This window comes from Lytechinus pictus, chromosome 18 (genome assembly GCF_037042905.1).
Source record: "Lytechinus pictus isolate F3 Inbred chromosome 18, Lp3.0, whole genome shotgun sequence".
NCBI classification, from domain to species: Eukaryota; Metazoa; Echinodermata; class Echinoidea; order Temnopleuroida; family Toxopneustidae; genus Lytechinus; species Lytechinus pictus.
The window spans coordinates 15,750,326-15,776,592 of NC_087262.1; the positions used below are offsets into that span (position 1 = coordinate 15,750,326).

The 26,267-nt window shown below is 35.7% G+C and overlaps 1 protein-coding gene across 1 annotated transcript; it reads right to left on the reverse strand.

The window, feature by feature from the left end:
* Positions 1 to 6,429: 6,429 nt before the first annotated feature.
* Positions 6,430 to 26,011, reverse strand: LOC129282250 (major antigen-like). Its single transcript, XM_054918178.2, has 14 exons — positions 25,835 to 26,011; positions 25,053 to 25,233; positions 24,090 to 24,366; positions 22,080 to 22,188; positions 21,388 to 21,485; positions 20,507 to 20,586; positions 18,442 to 18,648; positions 16,963 to 17,037; positions 16,098 to 16,198; positions 15,610 to 15,737; positions 14,904 to 15,059; positions 13,688 to 13,915; positions 12,714 to 12,806; positions 6,430 to 10,596 (listed from the first exon to the last, which is right to left on the reverse strand). Exons 2-14 carry the CDS (start codon positions 25,193 to 25,195, stop codon positions 10,537 to 10,539), a joined length of 1,755 nt encoding a protein of 584 aa, XP_054774153.2. The 5' UTR covers positions 25,196 to 25,233; positions 25,835 to 26,011; the 3' UTR covers positions 6,430 to 10,536.
* Positions 26,012 to 26,267: the final 256 nt, after the last annotated feature.

Genomic DNA, 26,267 nt, shown 5'->3' on the forward strand with positions numbered 1-26,267 from the left:
AATGTTAAATTATTCGGGATTCTATTTTATTTATTGACATTTTAAAAAGTTTAATGTCATCTAAAAATATGAAAACATTCCGTTTCCCTGGAATAATCGGCTTCCTTTCGGGATTATTCCTATTCTGCTTAAGGGAACTATTATCAAATATATAAATGATTAGCATATTAATGACATTATAGATTCATAGATCCAATATTCCTAACATTTCGTCTGGTCTTAAATTGGCAACGTCATTATGTCATCGGATCAAGTTGATGAAGACTATATTCATACTGAGCTTAATACGATTTGAGGATAGTATAGTGTTTGATTAACATCTTTTTCACGTTTTCATATTTATATGATTCTTTCTTTTTTCATATTCACCCTTCATATAGAGTTGGTTGTAGAGTTCTGTTTGATTTCGTCGCGATATTACCCTCATTATACTCTTAAAAAAGATTGAGTAAAAATTACACAATATTGGGTAAAAAGGGAACAAGCATGCTTGCTGTGTAAGTTTTCCCCAATATTGGGCAAAATTCAAGTTTAAAGCGTAAATTTCATTGCAACATTGCGTAAACTTCGCAAAGCATTTGGTATCATTTTACCCAGCAAACATGCATGTTCCCATTTTACCCAATATTGGGTAAACCTTTTTTTTAGAGTGTATGATTTAAACACAGTATCCAACAAAAGTCACCTCTTGCACATATCAATGTAGCTCTTCACATTGATGGTTTAACATTGCAAGAGTCATAGACATTGTAGAATTAACATCGTGTTATAAAAGACACAAATTGGAAATTCATATTTTATGACATATACTATGACAATGGCAACAATTTCTACTGAACTATATAATAATAATTATATATAATAATATAATGTTACAATATTATATAATAATAATAATAGTGGTACAATATAATGAAAGCATGCGATGACCTTAAATTCTGATCCAAGTTCATGCGCTATATTTGCACCTCCTCAAGGAATGAGTGTTTTTAAGACATATTCTTCACTTTAGATGATTAATGTTTGAAGCGATATATAGCTGAATATATAGGACAAGCTTGACAACAGACGCGAGTCATGTTACAACATCCTCATCCTGATATCATCATGCCACGAGACATTTCATATACATCCAGGGACAGCGCCACAGAGGAGAAGGGGCGACCATCCTCTATGATTTTTCAGGGAATGAAAAAAGAGGAGAAAAGGGGGAAAATGTGAAAAAAAGTATAGAAATAGAGGTCTGTGTCGTTTATAATCTTCATCATCATCATCATCATCTAGTACAGGAAGAAGGCGGTGGCCTGTAATTCCCGGTCACTCCATCTATGGTTTTAGTCTGGTGAGTTTATTACTGTACGCATGCTGAGGAGTGGGAGTCATGGTAGATCAAAGCGATGATCCCACCTATGTTTATCTACATGCCTTTTAAATGATTCTGTTGTTGGCAAGACGACTATACTTTCCGGGAGGCTATTCCAATCATCTATCACTCTTCTGCTAAAAGACTTGCTGCGAACATCCAGTCTACAGTGCTCTTTCTGAAGCTTCAGGCAGTGTCCCCTTGTTGATCTGCCTACTGATTTTGTGAAGAAGTGATCTAGAGGGAGATTGATAAGTCCATGCATTAGCTGGTGCACGAAGATCATATCTCCTCTTCTCCTCCTGTACAGCAGGGAGTACAAGTTCAATTCTGATAATATCTCTATGAATGAAGAAAACATGACTTCATACACTGCAAAAACTCAGGTGTTGATTTACCACCAGCATGGAATATATATGTGTCTACACCAGAGAAGTATTGAAAGAACACCAGTGTGGAATCAAACCGATGTTGTTTTAATACTGATAATTGGTGTTGTATAAACACCTTATCTGGTGTTAGACCAATATCAAACCGGTGTTGTTTAACATTTCTCTGGTGTGGACATAATAGATTTCGGGCTGGTGTATAAATAAACACCAGAGATTTTGTAGTGTATCCTGCTATCCAATCACAATACAGTCTAAAAAAACGAAGAGCTAATTTAGCTCTTAAAGAGCGTGTATAGTGACTGCACTTCGGACTGCTGATTTGTCTAGTTCAAATTTGAACGAGAAAAATCAGCACTCCGAAGTGCAGTCACTATACTTCGTAGCTCTTCGTTTTTAGAGTGTATCATGCCCCCCTTCAATGCCTGCATACTCATGTCGCTAATGACGCATGAATGGGGGTCTCAGGAACAGTACTGTTCTGAAAGTCACAAAAGTTATGCATAACTGTCTTGTCGAATGACTTGGATAAATCGTGCCGAATGAGATGCTAGGAATTTCTTCTGATGCATACGCAACATGAACAAGGTGTAACTTTATATCAAGTTTATCTCAGTGATCAACTTCAGCTACATTTCACCCTGTCCATGTGAACATATTCAATGAAAAATTTGTTCACTTTTGGTTGATGTGAAAGAATAACTACGGGAGGCATGTCATCAGTTATATTTGCCGTCTGAATATATTACAGAAATCAATATATTTGGTTAGTGAAATACGTAGGGTCTTAGTGAATTCCTACAAACAAGCCTTAGAATGCCCCTCTTCAGGTCTGAATTTCCTAGATTTTCAGCTCGCACTTCGCGCTCGCAGTATTTGATTAATGAGATGCGTATGATAATCATGATTATAATGACTTCAAAAAGTGCTTCATGTGTGTATATGTAATTCTAACAAAATCAGCAAGCGCTTGGCACTCGCATTAGATGACTATGGTGAGATATGTATACTCTGACTTAATGGATTCCTAACTATAGTCCTTAAAATATCCATGTTTGGGGTCAATATATACAACAATTTCAACATGTTAAAATCACTGTATATCTTGATTATGGTGCATACGACGGACCTGTTACTATATACTGGAAACGAGCTTTCAATTGCATGATCATGACCGACGACCCACCCCCCCCCCCCCTCCAAAAAAAAATAAAAAAATTTATATTCACGGAAATGCTATAGATAAGGGGATCTCAAGTATTGTGAAATACATGATGTGAATACACTTGGATCTAAACTATCCATCATTCCCCCTTTCTTCCTCTCCCCAAGATCAACTTAACCTTTAACCTTTCTGCATGCCTGGCATGCAATCGTTGATTGGGAGTAATCAGTTCCTTTATATTGATGAAAAAAAATATTTTTAGGCATAATGGGGTTTCATTTTAATGATAATAATAATAATAATAATAGTACAGTTCTTAAATACGCATAACACCTACATGTCTCTATGCGCGAGGAAAGCGAGAAATGTGGTTAGAATTGTAAATTTAAATATTAGACATCAAATAATTATACATAACATCACAAAATTAATATACCTTCTGTTTTAATCATTTACTATATTGTTTATGGAAAGTGAAGATTTTAAGACTTTTTTATTTATCCCGTGTGATGAAAATTTTGCACATTCTAAAGTAATTGCTGCTTATTTTTTAACCTTACTGGACAATATGCTTCCAGCATTGGGTAAAATACTGCCCAAAATTGGTTGGACACAATATAATTACCCTCGTGCTGGTTAAGAATTTTACCCAATATCTATTTTTTTTTACAGTGTATGGATATAACATTGATTGAAGGGGGAGAAATGCTAGTCAAGATCTAGGAGGTAAAGTTTACCGTAACGTCAATGTATCTGATGGGTGCTGTACGGCATTGTCCCCAGACGAGAAGTTATAACCCCCCCCCCCCCCCGAAAAAAAAAAAAAGAAAAAAAAAAAGAGAAACCTACAAACGTTACAAAATGTGAAATGTGTACATACAAACGACAATCAATTACATTTTAATTGTGTTTTATTTCTTTTTGAATATTTCAATTAAGAGATATTTTAATTAAACATTTGAATCGAACATACTATTCAATAGACGAACATTTTAATCGACAGAAAGTAACGTATTTTTAATTAACATCATACTACATGTTTTCTTTGTTGATGTGTCGCCTCCTGCAACCAAACGCTTGTACACTCTAAAATGTTTAATCACAAAAAAAACAGTCTTCCGTAATTTATTCATTATCAAAACATATTTTGTTACGGTATGAATGTGTACCTATTTATAATTTTATGAAATGTTTTATAACCACTGAATTTTCAGACATTCATAAAAATGCTTTTAAGTTGAATGAGATATTCATAAACCTTTTGTTTTATGCGCACATTTCCAATCAAATGTGTTCTAGATTTTTTTAAGATGATTTATTTAAAGTCATTATCGGGACCCCTCCATTGAACGGGTCGTGTGGTCCAGTGGTATAGAGTATTGGACTCATAATCGCAAGGTTGTGAGTTCGAATCCCCACTCTGCCATACTGTCTCCACTTTGATAAAAAGGCCCGAGAGTAATATATGTCGTCTATAAGGTCAGCCACTATGACTGATTAACCTAGACGTAAACTGTTTCATAGGTAATTGATAATATTGCAGCTTGGCGTTTACCAGCAAAATGCTGTCCTGCCGAGTTCCTACGGGAGCCAGTTACCATAAACTAAAACTGAATCTGAAAGCGTTTCAATGTGAAGAAAGCGATTTAAAAGAAGAAATGTGAGTTTTACTTACTTCACTTACAAATGAAAATTATCATTGTGTTGGAATTTCAATTAGTGGTCTTTAAATGAACAAATTTACAATGATGACAAACATACCAGGATAATAAAGTAATGTTTATAAAATGCATGTGAAGAATGTACATGTCCATGTAGTTGTCCATGATGCCATCCGATGCCGAGGACAAGAAGGAAGGGGGTGGGATGGCATTTCCCCTCCAAAATAATATTCAACAGAATATATAGTGGAAGTGCCGTGGCCGAGTGGTCTAAGGCGCCTGGCTAAACGTGGAAAGTCCGAGGTTCGATCCCCGGCCACGTCATCTATGCTCTTGTATCCTCCATTCAAATAAATGGAAATGCTTCACGCATTGTTGGTAACTTGGTGTGCACTCGTTTTTAAAAAGAAAGAAAAAATATGTTGCCGTAGCAACTTTCACAAAATATACCCAAAGTGTGCACCATACCGTCCAATTTCAGTTGTAAATCAAAACCCCCTCGTAATCAGATTGGCCACTTCGCTGCCTCGCTAGCATGATGCTTTTAAAAATTGACCGTTTCTTTATTTCATTTTATATTTGTATATATTTCATCCGGGGGTGGGTTATGTGGTATACGCAGACTTCCTTAGATATGCGACCTTCAAAAAGTGTGAGCCTCATCAAGTCAACATGCTCGATTGCCTGTCCTGAATGTGTGTCAACCATGTCAAAATGTTAATACTAGGTGCTGGAAGTTTTGAGCCCCTTCTTCCCGCCCCTCTCCCCTGCATGCCAGTGTCTCCCTAACTTAGATCTAAACAGAACAGAGAGCTCTCCTCTCATGGGCGTAACCCCATCGCATGATGATGGTTTGAGAGCAAAAAGCCCCCTATACTATCAGTAAAGATTCCATCTTCCAATTATCCTATTTGATGTAGTCTTCGCGATGCCTTCGTAAATAAAGGTAAATCAAACATAATCGATCAATCACTGGTTATTCCGATCAAGATATAGTTCGATGATTAATTGTCCTAAATTGCCTCTACGGCTACACTTTCGCCAAATTTCCTCCTTGTATACCACTGACGTAAACGCCTTCAAAGCCGATTACGATCATGCATTAGCGTAATTGATCATGATCGACAAATCCATCTTGATATCGGAAATAATGTGTCGTCTGCTAGGAAAGGCATGCTCTTTGTTGGCGGGAGAAGAAACGTTAAAAAGCTTTCATCGGACTGACGGACCTTGTTTGGAACAATTGGACATGTCGGCATCAATTTCTCTTCTCCTGATCTATATCTTTCTCAATGTGTTCTTGGAACATACTTAACCTCTTTAAGAGAGAGGGGAGAGAGAAGGGGATGAGAGAGAGGGGGGAGGAGAGCTGGAAGAAGGTGAGGGGTTGTCACATTGTAAAAAGCAGGACCCACTTTTGCCCATCAAATAAACAAAAAACCTTTAATAATGATAATACGCGTATATAGTATTTATGAGTCACCGATTATCTAGTTGCCTATTCAACGGCGCACTATATATTGCCCCGGCTATAGCTCCAGCTGTTAAAGGCACTTGGTGCATTCAAGGAATCAATCCTGCCGGGTACCCATTCACCTCACCCGGGTTGAGTGCAGCACAATGTGGATAAATTTCTTGCTGAAGGAAAACATGCCCTGGTTGGGATTTAAACCAAGTCTCTCTGATTGAAAGACAAGAGTCGTAATCACTAGACCACGATGCCACCCCCCTCCCCCCCCCCCCATTTAAAGTCTGCACAGCATAATCTTATGTCAGCATCACACACCAATAACAGACACATGGACTAAGCGACGCATGAAAGAAAGAATACATGTAGACTCTAAACAAAAACACATCTTAAGGCAATTTCTATTTTGACAGCCAAGGCAAGGCCTTCATATTATATTTCATTCATAATTCAGCCTTCATTGATAGAAATGAGTATATACAATATTGAAAATAAAACCATGATTGAAATGGCAAAAAACATCATAATGCTGTTGAGATATAAGTACCAATATGTGCCCAATAAGAAAAAAAAACATTTAAAAAATCAAGAAATATATATTCAAGAAAAGCTCATTGGCAACAAGTTTCAACATTGTGCAAATAGCTAGTTTAGTCTAAAAACTTTTACAATAGTGATATACAGTTCATTTACTTGTGAGAAGTGAAGAGTGAAAGCCGGTAATTTTAACCATGATACAAATATTTTGCACTCTTTGAACTCAAGTTCTATTTAAACTCTTGTTTTAAAGTTGTTGTTTAACTATGGATAGCCCATTGAGACATAGGTCTATCAATATAGGTGCAATATATCATCTCATTTAATATTCAAATCATTCATAACTATCTGGGAACAGTAACTAAAATATATTTCTCCACCATTAAAACATGTGAAAGGAACACAAAGAAAAGAAACGTACAATGTAAACATAATTCAGGATCCTGTTGTAGAAAAGTTACTATTATGGTAATTTCGTCATCCAATGGTAACTACCATGGTAACAGAGCTTAACAGCCAATCAAAATCAAGGATTCCATGAAAGATACCATTGGATGGCAAAATTACTATAATAACAACCTTTATGCAATGGGCCCAGATATTATCGGCTTCCCATAGCCTAAGTTACACTCGACCTCAGAATACAGGCCTATGGGTCCAAATCCAGCACCATCTTTCCAATTAAAACAAAAGATGGTGGTCTTTAATTCATCAGTGCAGTGTCATATATTTAAATGTAATGTAGCACAAAATAAAGAGGTAAAGGAATCCATCTTTGTTCAAATTGACACATATCACTATGATTACTTGAGGACACAAAATCACAGAAGTGAACTCAGTGTAATGATTGTTCATTACTGTTAGGAAAAATGTAAATAAATCAAGATTGCAATGACGATTTTGGAAGAAATGGAAAAGTCAATTTATCTCAATGAATGGTAAGTGTATGTAGAATCTGGGAAAAAATGTCATGAAACAATTTATTTATATTTTCGATTGGCAACTCTTATAAGCTACTCAAAACCCTGAATGTAATTGGCTCAGAGCAAATTTGTCAGTGAAACTCACAGACACAAAGCATCATGGAATGTTACTCTCTGATTCACGAGGAGGAAATATCAGTTTTTAAACAAGTTAGAATTTAGGATATCAAACTTTGCATAGATATACAAGTAAGGTATACAACTTTCAAAAACATAGATTACTTTAATACTAAATTTATGATGATATAAAAAAAATAGCAATTGTTAAGGCAACCATTTCAAAACTTGTGCAAGAAATTTGAATTTGAATAGCAACCATGACACCCGAAGGTAGAAGTTGGAAGTGGATAACTTTGAGTATGCATGTAAATATAAAATGATATTTGTACTAGGGTTTTTTTTTAAAAAAAATTTCAAAGATTTTTCTTTTTAAAATCATGATTAAGTTATGGTACAACTGGCACGGAGGCCAGGTCAACCTAATACAAAAATTGATTAAAAGAAAAATCAAATAAGCATAAACATTGTACTTTTTAAATCACAGAGGTGAAAATAAGAAAGTAGCGATGTTGAAAATTTTGTTTAATCTTACTACAACTTAAAAAAAATATAATGAACAGTGCATGTGTGACTTCATTGACTCTCTGTTTTTATATATCAAACATTTGTGCACAATGGTCTTGTGAAATTAAACAAAATCGCAAAATGTAATTAACTTCCTTATTTAAAATCAAAGTCTTCATTTTGTTCTATTCATCTTACTCAACGTGCTCTAGAGGTGAACTTTTGAATCATGTCAACTTCTGATAATAATTAGCATTCAAGAAGTGCATGAATTCATACTCTTCAAACTTAATCCTAAAACCCTCCATAAAGGATGTCAGTAAATTCACGGATTGCACTTTGCTAAAAATGCCAATGAAAATTAAATCACCATCACGTTTCTACCATTTTCCTCATAAACTAAACCGATACTAATGGTGGCAATTTGATATTTCTGGCAAACTAAAACAGAAGGCACTAATGGATATTAAACTTGTCATATAATATTGCATTTACAGTAAAGTGAGATACCATCTGTATACAATGGTCGTTTAAAAAGTGTGGAATATATAAATGTTAACTAATCTTGATTTTAAACAATTAGTGTTTATGGTTATGGACATATAAATTTGCATAGATAATAAGGAATGTGAAGGTAATACTTAAAGGTATACATTTATTTCAATTTGTAAGAAGAGAATGATTAGATAGTGTACATACGATGACAAATTGATTTCATTTAATACCAGCATGCACATATACTGACTCAGTATAAGTTACATTGCTATTAATTTTCTGATAAATGTAAAGGAATATGCATGTTTATATATATTAATGCAGTTTGTAATTAGAGAACTGGAGAATGGACAAATGAATACAAATTGATTTCATTCATATTATGACATTCATTTTTACAGATGCAGTATCTGTTCAATTGTACTTTTGATCATGATACAGAAAGCATATATCACACCAAAGATGGTTAGAAAATCATGAAACATATTTAAAACTTAATCATAATGTGCCCAAGTCAGACTAAATGTGATCCAATAATAAAGATATTCATTCAACCCAAGTTCTGAAAGATCATATGATTAACTCAGGTGCATACATCATATGCATACTAGATGATATTTATTATTACTGTATATACTTAACAATAATTATATTCACATCCATCACTGGAATGATAAAAATTCTATCTGTATAAGAATACACCTACAAAGTAAATTTCTAGCATTCTTCCTCAATGAGTATAATTATAATTTAGAAAAAATACATCAATTGTCTCATATTCTACCTCCTACCTAGTTATCATGAAATCATCTAAAGTAGAAAATCTGTTCATCATGATTCAAAGTGAATTAAATCAAGGTAGGAAATTATAGGTGCAGCATATTCCTCTCATGAAAATCATAAGTTTAGATATTTCTGGAATGACTAACATTTCAGAAGCAAAAGCATGATAATCAAAAGTGCAATTTCAAGGTGAAGTTCAATCAATTACTCATATATTGATATCAAAATCAGAAGTCTGTTTGAGATTTTAAAAACTCTTAATAAATCAAGCTAAAAATGAAACAAAAATAAATCAAGAGTTTAATATGCTGTTTACATGTATATCATATAAACCCACAATATTGCATGATCATTTCCTATTCCACCCAAAAATACATAGGCATATGAGATTAAAGCGTGAAATACATTGTATCATTAAACTCAGTCATGTAGCATAGCGGTACATAAGGGATTATCATACTATCAAACCACCTATAATTAGATTTATGAACGTTTCAAGGACCCTGTACCACGAAGCTTTGTGCTTCATTAGCAGTAGTAAATAGGAAATATGGGTGTTCCTGCAAATGAAATCGTTTTCACAATAGATTTTAAGATTGATGAAGAACTTATATTATGTACACATTCCTCAACCAGGAAACCCAAAATTCTGTAAATGCAACTTAGATTGCTTTTTCCCCCCATTTTCCATGGGGATGTCCAACTTAACGGCCGACTTTACCAACTACGCCAAATTTGCCAGTAACATCTCTGCGTACAATATACCGTAGAACTGACAACGATGAATGTGTAGCATGGCCTTTGCCAATGTACTCTACAGAGTCAAGGAATCGCCAATACGTACCGTGCGCTCAAAATGCCATTGGAAACTGAACACAGCCATTGCACTATGAAGCGAAGAAGACTAATAGCACATGGACCTGGTCTGAGAAATGCTGAAGTGCTAAAAACTAACATAGGAAACTTTATGTGGCCACTGCACTCTGAGCCGAGGATCGATAGCAGATGAAACTGCTCCAAGAGACATTCTGAAAGTGCTCAATATGCCAGTGGAAACTGTATATGACCATTGCACTATGAAATAGTAAAGATTGATAGCATAGCATATGAAACTGTTCCAAGAGATGATCAAGGTACGCTGCTCATCAGGTCAGTTTTCTGTCCTATCCTCATCAGTCTTTGATGTTCCTGTGATGAAAAAAACAAAAGAATATTCTGAATGGATACAGAAGTGTATTTTTTAGTGTTATGACATTATAAATCCAATGTGCACTGATCTAAGAAATTTGAAACTACAGACAAATATTATATCCTGAAGAAAAGAAACAAAATATAAAGATATCTTTATTTAGTCAAGCACTCGCTAATATACTTTCCTCTAAAATTACAAAATAGCAACACATTTTTAACATATATGCTCCACGTTACACCTGTTATACAATGTACACTTTCATATAATCTTGTAATGATTTTGAAGGTGTTTTCATAAGGATCGATTCACCAAAAATTAAAGTGGGCTTTTTTAGCCTTTAAATGCTAAGAATTAGGTTGTTTTAGACAACCTATATGGTATGTTTTTAAGACTTTATTCCACTTTGATATACTCCTTTTTTCAGGAAGGAAAGAGCAAATAGATTTTGTCTCTGGAATATTTTATACAATTTTTTGTCACTAAAAGACTTGATTCTGCAGAAAAATATTTTTTCTTTTTTTCTAATAGGGGGGGGGGGGGGGTTGTGTCATAATATTTTACATATGCAAAGGCATTATGATATATTGATCAATGCTAATGCTACATCTCTTCAAATAACTTCCCACTGGCAATAATTCTCTTAAAGCAGATACGAACCAATAGCACCATCTCGAGTCCTCAACTACTCATACCTGGCCAGTTTCCTGGTCCATAATGCTAGTGCAGTCTAGTAATATAGACCCACTTGAATGATAACATGCTAATTAACTACTCAATACATTTATACCGCAATAATTATGTTACCAAGTAGCAAAACAATTACTCTTCCTCTCAAACATTTTTAGTTTCTCTATTCAAAATAAATATGCCAGAATGCTTTTGAAAAAAGATTATAATACATCACAAATTTCTTTGTTGCAGTCACTGAAGTGGCAATCAGTAGATCAGCGTATAAAATATCAGTATTGTGTTCTTGTATATAAAATAATGAATGATTTAGTTCCAAATTATTTAAAACCTTTAGTATGTAAACGGCCCATGAAATACAGGACACGGTATTCTTTGCGATGCCCCCTTCAGCTTCCCAAAGCTAGAATTGAACATAAAAGAAAATCTTTCGCATATGTCGGACCCAAATTATTTAATGCACTTCCTTCAAATTTACAAGTTTGTACCTCCTTGTTAGTTTTTAAAAAAATATGCAAAGCCTTTCATACGAATTGATAAAGAGCGAAATGATATTCCATTGATTTACAATGCTCTGTATGTTTAAATTGTCACTTCCCACTCTATATTTTGGTGTTAATTGTTTCTGATGTTAGATATTTTGTATTTTGTATTTTTGATGTTGTTTGTTGTTGTTGTTCATAGTTATCTTGACATGTATTTTAAACTGCAGGGTGCCTTTGTAAAGCAGTTTTAAGAACTGAACAGGCCTACCCTGCAGTATAAAATAAATAAAACAAAATAAATAAATATAAATAAATACAAATATAATTATAGGTCAATTTATTCTGTGTAGTATCAGTAGATATCTGAAAACGTATATTTCAAGACTATGTATTTATGACACACAGTCAATGAGAGACCACACACAGTTCACTCCCCTTTAAGATACATATTCATGAAGGATCAAAGGTGAGTGTATGAGGCCGTTCTCATTACGCTTTCTAAAACTAGTTTACTGGAAACCGATTCAGGAAACCACTTTGGAAGATCGCTTTGCTAGCGTTCCCACTTGATCACACGAAAGTGGTTTTCAAAATCACTTCACGTAAAACGCTCTTGTTGCTATGGAAACGCTCTCAGTGGGGTGACACGTTTCGCGCGAAATTCGAAACCGCAGCATAGGCATTCTACACCTGTCGTGAGGAGTAGCGCACTCAAAATGTGCAAAGATCGCTTCCCGAAGAACGGTTGTGTCCTCACTTACGTTTAAACCAGTTTAACGAGGCAAAGCGATCTTGAAAACTACATCGCGAGGTGGTTTTCCAAACTGGTTTGGAAGATCGCTTCCAAGACCGCTTTGACCGTTCTCACTACGCGTTAAACTAGTTTCCACTAAACTAGTTTTAGGAACGTAGTGAGAACAGTCTCTATGTCATTAACTTACCCTTGCTGTTTCACTGAGTATATTAATATCCTCTTGCATAGACAGTCTGTGCTTCTGGAGTGTAAGGTACCCTTCTTCACGATTCGCATGAGCCTGGAAACAGAGAAAAATCAAGAGATTGTTGATTGGTTCAGTTGATACAACTCAAGCTGCCCTTGGAAATTTCAAATCTGCATAAAGGACCGTATTCTTGTGCTTTGGCAAAGTGGTTATGCAATCCAGAGGAAGTTGAAATGCTCACTGAGTTTTACTGTGATCTACAATTTCAAAGGGGTATCTTCACTTTACCTTTTTAAGACCTGGGCCCCGTCTTACAAAGAGTTGCGATTGATCCGATCAATTGCAACTATGGACGGCCAGCAACGTCAATGTGTATTACACATGTTTGTTTAAAATATTTTCTAGCTATGATGTATATTCATGCATTAATTGTTTTCTTAAAAATTTACTGTGCTTCTCTTTGTTTACAAAGGACATTGTGCAAATTTCCTGTAGAAAAATTTATGACACTGATGGATTTCCATAGAGTTACGATTGATTGGATCAATCGTAAATCTTTGTAAGACGGGCCCCTGGTCCCACTGGCCGACGGACACAAAACATATTCATAACGGATACAGCAGACAAGCAAAAATTGGGGGTGGCTTCATATGTTTTCATCTGCTCCAGACAATGGACAGAATGGGCCAACAATGAAATCACAGTGGATGGATGCTCGATGGATATAGAGCGTAAAGAGTACACAACGGATACATAACGTTTCCAGAGGATGGCAAGATTATTTTCCGTTTTACATCCTCTCGGCATTCGTAAGTGCAGTAGGACCAAGCCTTTATGAAATGTAATTGTGGCTCCACACTTCATTGATGACATCATCAAGACGATTCTGAGGCACATGGGTTTTAGAATACGAGTGCCCTTCCCTTCCGCCCCTTGTCTCAACATGCTTCATCTAACCCATGAGGGTGACTCACCTTTGCTAGTTCCGACTGCTGCCTCATCATCTTCTGTTCCAGATCTCTCTCTTTGTTTGCACAATCAATCATCTGTTGTTTGATGAGCATCTGGTGCTGTCTCTTCATCTCAGCCAGCTTGCTGCCAAGACGCTTGACCTGCTGCTCTTGCTGCTTCCTGGAGAGTTCTGAGTCTCTGACGCGGTTTGAGATGTTGTGCTCTATCTCTTCCAGCTTAGCTACTGTCCTCTGTGAAGTAAAGATTAATGAAAGATTGGTTGATGATGACACTTGGAAAATAGCGATTGTTTTACAGTCTGTTTAATGGACAGTTACCAAAATAGCAATTGGATAAGTATGCTTTTCAGAAAATCAAAATCAAGGAAAGTTGTAAGATCTGGCAACTTGTCCGACAACAAATGTTGATGAAACACTCTCCTGGTTATGGAGTAGGGAGGGGTACAAGGCCCTGGAATTTTGTAGAAAATTGATATTTTTGGGGGTCAATGTGCATCTTATTTCCTTTCTTTCTTTTTTTTTCATTTTCCCAGAAGAGGCGATAACACAATAAAATCAAGTTACCATCCAAAGCTTTGCAGAATTACTCATTAATAAAAAAAAAACTGTCAAGTTTGCTCCTATTTTGTGGAAGCATTCATTGCTTATTATCATGTCAGCAAACTGAACTTGAATCTGATTATACAGACTTTCTGTGCAAGAAATTAGTTGAAAAGCAATATAAGATATTGAACTCAACCCAGGTGAGGTGAATGGAGGGTACCTGTTAGGCATTATTCCTTAAAAGTTAAGCACATATAAGGTGGATCAGGTACACCCACATTAATCATATATTACCACGTATTAAACAAAGTAGAGTATACAGTAGCTGTACTACATTAATCAGGTTCCCACATGAATTTGAAAACAGAATTCCATGACTTTTCCATGATTTTTCTATGACTAAATTGTTGCTATCCATGACTTCCCGTGATGTCTCGGGAGTTGGGATGTCACAAAACTGGGAAAATCATGAACACCAATTATAATAGCAGAGTATTATCACGGAGCATGAGAGTTGTGAGACACGACAAACTGGAAAGCTGCCATAGCCATGAGGTAAATGCAAATCCATGAATTTTCTCTGACTTTTCTTGACCACAAATTTTTCCAGGATTTTCGACGACTGTGGGAACCCTGATTATTGGACCTATATTACAAATAAGACACATCTCCATACCTGAGCATGTTTCATAGCATCTTCGTTCTCCCTCCTGGAAGCATCATAATATTTCTTGCTGTATCTCTCAGCCCATTTAGCCACCGACGCCTCATGCATTCCTTTCTTATCAGCACTGATATTCTGTAGTCTCTTTTCTCTCCTCGCATTGTGAAGCTAAAGTGAAAAGTGAAAATAAATTTCCATTTTAAAACGTTACATTCTCATTTTAACAGAGGATCAAAAGATTTATGCTAAGAATTTGATATCTCTGGGGAAGGCCTGTAACCCCTATATCCTCCTTGTATTGTGAAGCTAGAGTGAAAAGTTAAATGTAATGCCTTTTTTAATAACAAAGGATAACATCTGTTCATACAGGGAATTTCATATTTTTTTTAATCGTAAAATATACCTGAAGAAGGGCATGTAGTATCTTTTTCTCTTGTCGCAGTTTGAAGCTGGTGTGACAGTTTTAATATTGTGTCATCTCATAATTCTATATATTCATTTTTACTATCTTTGGCATAACAGATGATCATATCTTATTATCACAGAGGAATCCGCTACATTCAAAATCATCAAATATGTTCGTGTGATGTTCTGATTTTACAGGAGGGGGATACACGCAAACCTGCGACCCCCATATTTGTATGGCCCTGCTTTATATGGTGGAGATAATTTGTCAGAGTTATACAATGACAGCTAATTCATTCTTCTGAATTCTTACCTGTAATCTTCGTTCTATCTTCTTATTGGTCAGGTCTAGCTTGGTATTTAGAGCTTCCTCTTGAAGTTTCTTCTGAGTGAATCGGTTATCTCCGAGTTGATTCCTGGTATCCAGAAGCGCTCTACCCTCTAAACATTGTCATCAAGAAGGACATAATCAAATGTTACTGAAGAAAAAGTTATAATTTTTCATTAATTCATTGACCAATCAGGTATTATAGTAGAATGAATGAATTGATGTTCGACATTATTAATAACAATGATGTAATCTATTTACCAAACATTTGATAAGAGAATACTTTTGAAAAATCAGGGATATCTGAGATTAAATATCATGTGATGACTCAGAACTTTGATCTTTAAATTGGCAACAACTATATTTTCTTTTCATATGTAATACCTAAGCCACACTTGATGTTAGAAATAACAAAAACCTAGTAAACTATTCACATTTCTTTGTAAAAAATGATCAAACTGATGCAAACTTACCATCACGAATCTTCTCCTCCATCCCTGTCCGTGCTAGCGTGATATCTAAGCTGAGTTTCCTCTTGTTGTTTTCAAATGAGTCTGCCTTGTCTTTTGTTTTCCTAGACACATAAACAGAGGCAGATAATCAGTCATTGCGTTCTCACAAAGTGAGTAAATATCTTGCACTATGTGTATGCTCACATGTACAGCACAATGTAATGGATCAACATGACAACATTGACAGTATGTGATAAATTCATGTCACTTCCATGAATAAGGTATTGTGATTCGATCATTCTAATGGTGGAGATAGGAAATTTCATATAGTTTCTCATGTTCTGTTATTGAGCTGTAATGCATAACTATACAAATACCTATTTTGTCATGAATGATAATAAGTTGACAATGTCATTGAATTGTACATCATTTGAACTCTAGATGCTAAACCTACTGCTAATATTCATTTCTTCATGAAATGTACAACTATTATCATTATGATGATTGTCATTGTGATTATCATCGTCATTGTCATTATTAAAAGTTCTATCATCATCATCACCATCATCATCATCATCATAATCCTCATCATCATCATCATCCTCATTGGCATCATCATCATCATCACCATCATCATTATCATTATTATCATCATAATTATTATTATTATTTACTCATTGGCAAAGGAAAGGAACTTCACTGACTACAAAAAAATGTATAATTGGATGAGAATCAGATGAATTATAGAAAAAGATTAAAAGAAAAAGATTAACTAAAACCACCAAATCTTCCTTTCCATACTTTATGTCTGTAGTAGTAAATAATTTCAAAATCATCCCACCGCTACCACCAAAAGTTTGAAATTTCTCCATTCCTGTTAACTTACTTCAGCTTTTGTTCATATCTCCTTTCTGTCTCATTTGTCTGCCTCCATTTATCATTTCCCTCAGCCAGAACGTCACTGTAAAAAAAAAGGAAAGATTACTAAAGATAAGCAATGACATTTGATTAAGCCTCATTTTAAGTTGTAGAAAGTTCCTCTTACAATTCATTAATACATTACCTGAATGCCTATGCCCTCAAACAGTTATATGAAATTTTATTTTGATTGAGAATCCAATTGAAATATAATATCTGGGCATTTTTCCGCCCTTTTTTCCAATATAAATAACTTCTCAAGCATGGAATGGGCTCAAAACTACAGGATATAATCTTTGTCAGTAGCATTCTGATATTGAATCAGTATGTTTGTAGAATAATTGCTCAAAGTTTCAAAAAAAAAAGAAATAAAAGATTACCAAGAGGGCGCTATATTAAAAAACAAGTGGAATGCCTCTGGCCGTCTCACCTGCATCACGCGATTCAATATAGCAGCAGTGCTGATTTTGAAAACTACTATAACTCGCACAAGATGTTCAGTGATACTTGGTTACTCTTATTTCCACGTTTTATGAACTAGACCAATACACTTATAGAGATATGATGGCAATTCAACAAATACCCCCAACGTGGCCACAGTTCTTTGACCTTACATGACCTTTGACCTTGATCATGTGACCTGAAACTCGCACAGGATGTTCAGTGATACTTGATTACTATTATGTCCAAGTTTTATGAACTAGACCAACACACTTTCAAATTTATGGCTGTAATTCAACAAATACCCCAATTTGGCCAAAGTTCATTGACCCTAAATGACCTTTGACCTTGATCATGTGACCTGAAACTTGCACAGGATGTTCAGTAATACTTGATTACTATTATGTCCAAGTTTCATGAATCAGATCCATAAACTTTCAAAGTTATGATGGTAATTCAACAGATACCCCCAATTCGGCCAAAGTTCATTGACCCTAAATGACCTTTGACCTTGGTCATGTGACGTGAAACTCATGCAGGATGTTCAGTGATACTTGATTAACCTTATGTATAAGTTTCATGAACTAGGTCCATATATTTATAAGTTATGATGACATTTCAAAAACTTAACCTTAGGTTAAGATTTGATGTTGATTCCCCCAACATGGTATAAGTTCATTGACCCTAAATGACCTTTGACCTTGGTCATGTGACATGAAACTCAGGCAGGATGTTCAGTAATACTTGATTAACCTTATGGCCAAGTTTCATGAACTAGGTCCATATACTTTCTAAGTTATGCTGTCATTTCAAAAACTTAACCTCAGGTTAAGATTTGGTGTTGACGCCGCCGCCGCCGTCGCCGCCGCCGTCGGAAAAGCGGCGCCTATAGTCTCACTCTGCTATGCAGGTGAGACAAAAATCATAATTTCTTATTCTCACTAAGTGAAATTGAAAAAAAAAATCAATTGTCACTATTGTTTTGTAAGATAAATAAACAGCTTACTCTCTCGTATCCTTGACCACAGTCTGACTCTTTTTAATCTCCATATTAATGTTGAGAGCGAGGTCGGTGAGTTCTTTGTTGAGACGATGGGTCTCCTCCTCCTTCAAGACCATCCTCTTGGTGAATTCTTCGCTGAGTTTCTGAACCTCGACACGACGGAGCTCGATCTCGTCCATCTTGGCACGGTATTTCCTCTCAAGGTCTCCGCTGCAAGATGATAAAGTAATTGAAGAGACATTTATGAATATTAAATTATTCATTCATCAAAGCCATGAATAGTGGAAATATCTAAATATTTATAACATATGGCATAATTCATATACCACAAAAAATCAACATTATGTATTACCTAGAAATGTAAAACAAGCAGAAAGGCATGAACATGAATATTCCTATAGCGTAAATAAATGAATATTTTTATAGTAGAAATATGGCTCAAAAACATTAATAACTATCGCGTAATGATGATAGTTGCTTGTTTCACTGACAGGCATAGGAAGAGTTCGGAAAGGATTGCATTACAAATTCTTTTTAAAAATCTGTCCAAGCATTCATCTCTCAGGGAATAATTTACAATCTACCACACAAAAGGCATCTGAATAATTGTAATTGCGTTGTTAATACCATCCACCACTTTCCAACATGTCCCGCAAATGAAAGTTAACAAGAGGGTACAGATCATGACACCGAATAAACTCCAGAGAACATGATTGATACCTGCAAGATTACAATTGAGACCAACCAAGACACCAGTGCAGAGAATTATACAAACACCAGAAAATCCAGAAAATGTACGATTCCTTATGCATGTAGATCCACAACATGTTTGTCCAACCAAAAAGGAATTCGGAATCAGTTCAGGCCTACTTCTAAGGGGAAATGAGCAAAGTGGATCATTGAAACACTTGTTCATTTCTCATTTTTACAACATTACTGACTGGAGGATTGGTGAGAACCACTGCACCAGAATAATCCCCTACAACACGACTAGTCCAACAGAGTTGTTCTGTAACAATTAATTTGTAAATAAACAGACAAACGCTTTACTGACTGCTACAACTCCTCAACCATTTGTATTGCAAGCAAACATGAGGAAACTCAAAATTTGGAAAGTAACCTAGCATCACTGTAACAGTGGCAGAGACAATGCACGGTAAACAACTTTGGGACCTCATCCCTTTCTAGAATCGGACTAGCTATAACCATATCAAAACCAAATTTATTTCCTGACAAATACAGAACTGAACCACACACTATTAGATATCCCAAGCCAGCTACATGTAGGAGTCCAAAGAACCAAAACCTGATCATCAAACAGAAAAACTCGCAAAACAATTCAAACAAGCTTCGGTCACCTGAGGCGTATTGGCACATATTTCGGATTTATAAATGGATATCTTTTCCGCATGTCGCATATGAATAAAAAATACAATCAATCAAGAAATTATCATTGTATAGTTTAAGTGTTCCAAATCATTAATTACCTCATAGTAAGCCTCCAGAACACAATCCTAAACAATACCTGAACTTTAAACGAAAATTTGACTTTCATCGAATGGCCTTGATTATTGTCACAAATTTGATATTTTAAGAGATGAAAGGAAAAAACATGGGCTACAGCATCACCCCTGCTTGAATGTACAAGTAGTTGCCCTTGTAGATCAATGACACGATGCAATAATTAACAGTTTGGGAGCCACTGATATGGTAGCATACAATTTAGTAATAAATAAATGAAATATGATTCAATAGCAGATACATTCTGGCACTATACATGTAGATGGCTTAGTGTAGAAATATGTATCCATGTAATAATGTAAATGTATGTTGTATTCATGTTGATTTCAGATTAATTGAGAAATTATTCTAAGTGTGCAGAATAGAATAGGTCAGAATGTCAATTTTATGCTTTGATTCCATTTAGTGAATAATTAATATCAAACCTGAAGTACTTTGTGTACAGCGTAAGCCTAAAGTATGATTTGCTAAGCCATAACTGCATAACGTCAGTCTTTAATGACCTTTAATTCTAAAATGATTTTATGTACGGTTTAAATATACTTACATTGATAGGAGCACCTTTCGATCCTCATCTTTGAGTTGTTGCTGTTTCGCCACAGCCTTTTCTATATTCTTCTTGGTTTGCTGGAATGGGATCAAGGAGAATAAATGAAATCATCATCATTATCATTATGATTTAATTGTCATCATTTTCATCATCATTAGAAACATGATTATACCATCACTATATGATCGCCTTTAATCATCATCATCATCATCATTGTCATCATCATCATCAATCATCATCATCATAATTGTTATCATCATCATCATCACCACCACCACCATCATCGTCATCGTCATCATCATCATCATCATCATCATCATCTTCATCATCATCACCATCATCACCATCATCGTCATCATCATCTTCATCATCATCACCATCATCGTCATCATCGTCACCATCTTCATCATCACCATCATCTTCATCATCATCACTGTCATCCTCATCATCACCATCATCATCCTCCTCCTCATTATTATCACCTCCATCATCGTCACTACCATGGCCCTTGGAAGTGGGGGTGCTGCGTGTGTTATTCACCATAGGCAGCACCCCCTGGAAATCAAGTAGGTATGCCAAAGGACGTAAAGGTATAAATTTAAAAAATAATCACCTTCTTTTGGTAGTTGAAACCTCTTTTTTTTTTGGGGGGGGGGGCTTCTCAATGTTTTTCTAAGCTAAATCACCTTTGAGTGAAAACCCTTTTTTTTTTTGCTAGTGTTTTTTTTTTCTTCAAAACCAGCACCACCTCTTGAAAAATTGTACCAAGGGTCCTGCTACCACTAGCAGTACGAACTTAATCATTGTTACATTAATCCTGGAATTGAATTCTGATAGTAAAAATTGCATGTAGCATTATAGTTACCAACAGAACTTACCACTTCCTTTTGATGAACATAATCCCTCGTGATGAAAAACTCTTTTTGTTTATTATCCAGCATCTTCTGGTCTTCTGATTTTTTCTTTCTAGTGATTGCTGTGAGACAACGAAACAAATATTGATTTTATTTTATTTTTATTTTGCTTTAAACAGACACAATATATGAACTTTATAATACTCTGCCACACAGTATTATACCAAGCTTTAGACACAATTCTACCACTTAGAATATTGGTAGCAATATTGGCAGCTCTGAGAGCGTTGTTATCTAATAGAATATGTAAAAACAAGGATAATATGTCCCGTCTAAACGGGACATATTGATTACTAAAAATGTTAGTAATCAACAGATATCCCCCTTTTTGAAGGGAGTTTTATTCTGTAAACAAAGCCATGACAGAAAAACATTTTCCATTTACCGGCATTTTCTCCTTCTAACTGTTCATTCCATATGATACCGTGTATTGACCTGAAACAAGTATAATTATTTTAGATCTCATTTGCAATCTATCCTCTTTGCTTTAAAATTATATCAATCTTACTTTATTCAACAAACTGGTGACTGGCTGATGAAGCTCTAACTCCACATCAACATATAGTACAATACTTTTTAATTTTATTTTTGTTGCTAAGGTGGGGGGTATCCCCTTTACCCCCTTTGCCCCAATTTTTTGCTTTGCTGTTCCTCACCTATTTCATAGTCCCTCATGGTCCTTTTTAGTGAGGCCTGATTCTTCATCAGGTCTCCCTCTGCTCGCTTGAGATCTCTTTCTTCCTGTCTGTGCTGCCACATATGGTCCTATTTTAGAGGAGAGGTAAATCAAACATTATAACAATGGTCATAACTTACCTTGGAAGTATGCATACAAAGTTATACAAAATTTGATTGCCTCTGTGTCTACAGATCGGCAATAATCACATAGAATTAGCACTGCGTTCTTGTGGAAATGCATGGACAATCGACTATCTTTATAGAGTTACCTTGTCCTTCTTTGAATTTGGAAGAGTCAAATGGCAGACTCTTTGCAACATAGGATGGATGTAATGTTGTAAGTTAGAGCAATAACGGGATCGGAGTTCGGTTCGGAAGTTTTGCTCCTAAAATCGAAATCGGTTCGGATATCGGATCGGCAGATATTCAAAAACAAAAAAATACATTAAATTTGTGGGTGGCCAGCACGTGGACAAATGCTGCAAGCTACACTGATGACAGAATTTGTTTTGATCTCCGACAAAAGCGGAGGAAGAAGATGATGATTTGTTTTGATCTCCAACATAATCGGAGGAAGGAAAAGAAGATAATGATGATGCAGCGCACGACACTACCGCCGAACAACAATAGTCCTCTTCTCTACAACTTCGTGGTGATGGCGGAGGCAATCGTAAAGTCTTAGTGGTCGCATTACTTCCGGAAATAGACGCACTACAATCTGAAGTTGTTTCCGATGATATTCACCTTCTCTACAACATCGTGGTGATGGCGGAGGTAATCCTAAACTCTTAGAGGACGCATAGTCGTAAACATTACCGCGCATGTCAGCGTGTTCAACTAAATTTTATTTGCCTCCGCTTAAGATCAAAACATATCATCATCTTCTTATTGTTTTTCTTTTTCCTCCGTTTTTGTCGGAGATCAAAACAAATTATCACCAATCATCATCTTTTTCTTCTTCCCCGATTATGTTGGAGATCAAAACAAATCATCATCATCTTCTTCCTCCGCTTACGTCGGAGATGAAAACAAATCATCATCTTCTCCTCCTCCTGCCTTTCCGCTAATATCGGAGATCAAAACAAATCATAATTTTCTTCTCCTTTATCTTCTTTTCCTTCCACCGCTTTTGTCCGAAATCAAAACAAATCATCAGCGCATTTTGACGGAAACATGTCGCCACATGTTTTTTGTCTTATGTTTTGGTTTTTCTGATCCGATTTTTTTCCCACTCGTCAAAAATCGGAGTTCAGAAAAATGTAGAAAAAGGGGGAAAATCGGATCGGGAATTGGAATAAAAATCGGTTACAACATTAGATGGATGACCGTTTCACCCTGTAACAACTCTTTGCGAATAAGAGCATAGCCTCAGTTTGGATCTTACATGATTTTTTTAGCTTAAACTGGTGACCTATTTTTAAAGTGACTGATGGAGTGTTAATAACAGCATTTGCGAATCCTGTATTTTAGCTGATGTACGCTGTTCATATATGCACCAATACTGAAATATTGATAATATTGCAGTATATAATAATAATTCTGAAATAATACTGCTGCACACCAGTGTCTCATACAGTTCATACACTGCAAAATGCTGCAATATTGTAGTACCATATATTGACTGAGGCGTAAAAGAACATACAGAATTTAGAATGCCGCAAATTACAAGATAAATAGGAGAGTCATCTAGCAAAAGCAGAGCATCATTAATCTACCTCATCATGGAAGATGGTTGTCGCTGGGGGTGATCAGCTGGGGGGGGGGGGTGATCATACAAGATATTATTGTGCTAGAGAGTAATGGTCAGAGACAGTATGTATCCTTGGGTTATTTATTCTTTTGGTGGATAAGTGTTCTTTTCATGAATTAAGTAATTATGCAAAAAACACATAAATCCCTCAGAATGATTAATAATTCTACTACACAATAACCATTTCAGCAACGTGGATCTACATCTACATTCCAAGAGGGGGAGGGGGTCTCCTTACCTCAATGATCTTCATCCTCCTCCCATGTTCCCTCTCATCCACCGCTACCTTCTGCATCACATCGACCACGGTCTCCGACCTCTTGGGCCCCGTCAAATCCCCAAAGTTCTGTGCCCCAAGGCTGGGTGGGGCAGACTTGGCCGGTACTGGTGACATTGTCCCATCCTTCTTGGGCTTACTACCCTTTGAGTCCAGGACCTTCCCACGGACCTGGAAGGAATGGGTGTACTTGTTGGAGTCTAGGTAGCCATCGGGACCACATTTTCTCTCTTGAGCTCTGTTCAAAGGAATATTAAAACAAATTAAGTTTGATCGGTTCTTTGAATATTATCTTCAAAACGAAGAGTGAATTGATTTTATGACAATTAATTCAAGATACCATATGTTCAACATTTCAATACTCTCTCCATCCAATGCTTAGCATATATCAACTATATGCTGATTATTGACTGCAATCTGGTAGCGAATTAACAAATGATATTCATTAAAAAAATTTAAGTCATGAATCACTTAAATATTCCTTAGCCTTGTCAGATTCGTGCTCTTTCATAATTAAGACAAGCAATATGCTTTTTATGTGGAATATAGACAACCATGTCCAAGTGTCTTTTTAACAGTTCTAAACTTCAATGCAGAAACAAATAATTTTAAGCAGAAATGAGGAACCTGTACAATACAATACAACATTAGTATCTATACAGCGCTCTTCACAATGAATGTATCACAGTGCCTAAACACTGGTACGTGTAATGCATCTCATGGTAACAAAAAAGAGAAAGTGGCATTCAACAAAATATATAAAGATTTTGAAGTCTATATAAGACATGTCTTACTCAGGGATTGAATTAATCCAAAGCATCCTTATGGCATGGACTTTAATATTTTGTGTGCCCCTTTAAGATTTTCCCCTTCGTGTTGTACATCTTAACCTAAAATGAAATTGAAGGCCTACACCATACTTACTTCAAGAATGAGGCATATTCTTTGGCTTCCTCTGGTTCTGGCTCTTCCGTCTTCACTGCCAGGGTCTGGTAGCGAGACTTGCTCCTCGGACTAGACTCAAAGCTCAGCAGGACCTTCCCACTTGGCATGTCTTGTTTCAACATGATGATGGTCTATGGCCTTTCTTCCTCCGGTGTATAATCTATTTTTTTAACCAAGAAAAGAATGGTAATAATATAGAAAATTTCAGTGTAGTCTGTATATCTATAGGAAGATGATAATGAACAAAATAATAACCATGACATGACAACAAAATTAACAAAATAATAATCGTAATCATATTACCAATAATAATAATAATAATAATAATAATAATGATAAGCTAGAAATAATAATGGTAATTATCAATATCATCTATTATTCATCGACATCATAAAAAAATCAGACATCTGTATAGTAATTTTTTTAAAGTATTTAGTGTTAAATGACATTACTCATCATTCATATCTTTTAATCAGATTACAATACAATCACTATAGATTTAAAGATTATACTGCAAAAGGGGGATTTTCTGAAACTATAAATCCTTTAATCAAAATATATATTACATGTATATGACACAATACGAAGTATACCATGTATACGCATGTAAACACCTAGTGATCCAGCGGGCCATTCCCCGGTGAGTTTAGCAGAGAAGGGGTATCATTTGTGGCAGGAATGCACAGCATAAAAAAAATATATATATATTTCGCAAACCACTTGCATTTTAAAATACATGCAACAATGATCCTTATCCTTACCTGATTCTTTACTTGATTATAATCTCGTCTCGAAAATCATAAGTCTTGAAGGATTACAGGAGTAACAATATTAGTTCAGTTATTTTTATTTACGTCGCCGGTTCTTCTCTTTTCTCCGAGTTGCACGCGCCTGACAGCGATGCACGTCGCTATGGGATACACGGAACATTTACCTATGCATGCAAATCGCTTGGTGGTATAGGGATCGAGCGACAGGTGCAGCGAGAGAGGCGGGGCTTCATTTACATGTATTTACCTTGCTTGGCGAATGGATACCACACCCTAGCTACCTCGGCCTCATTTCATATTTCCTGGTGTAAATCTGTAATCAAATTTAAAATTATAAACATCGTAGTCAAGATCCTTTTGAAGTAATACATAGATGATATATTAGAAAACATCATTAGAAAAAGAAAAAAAAACGAATTTTGTA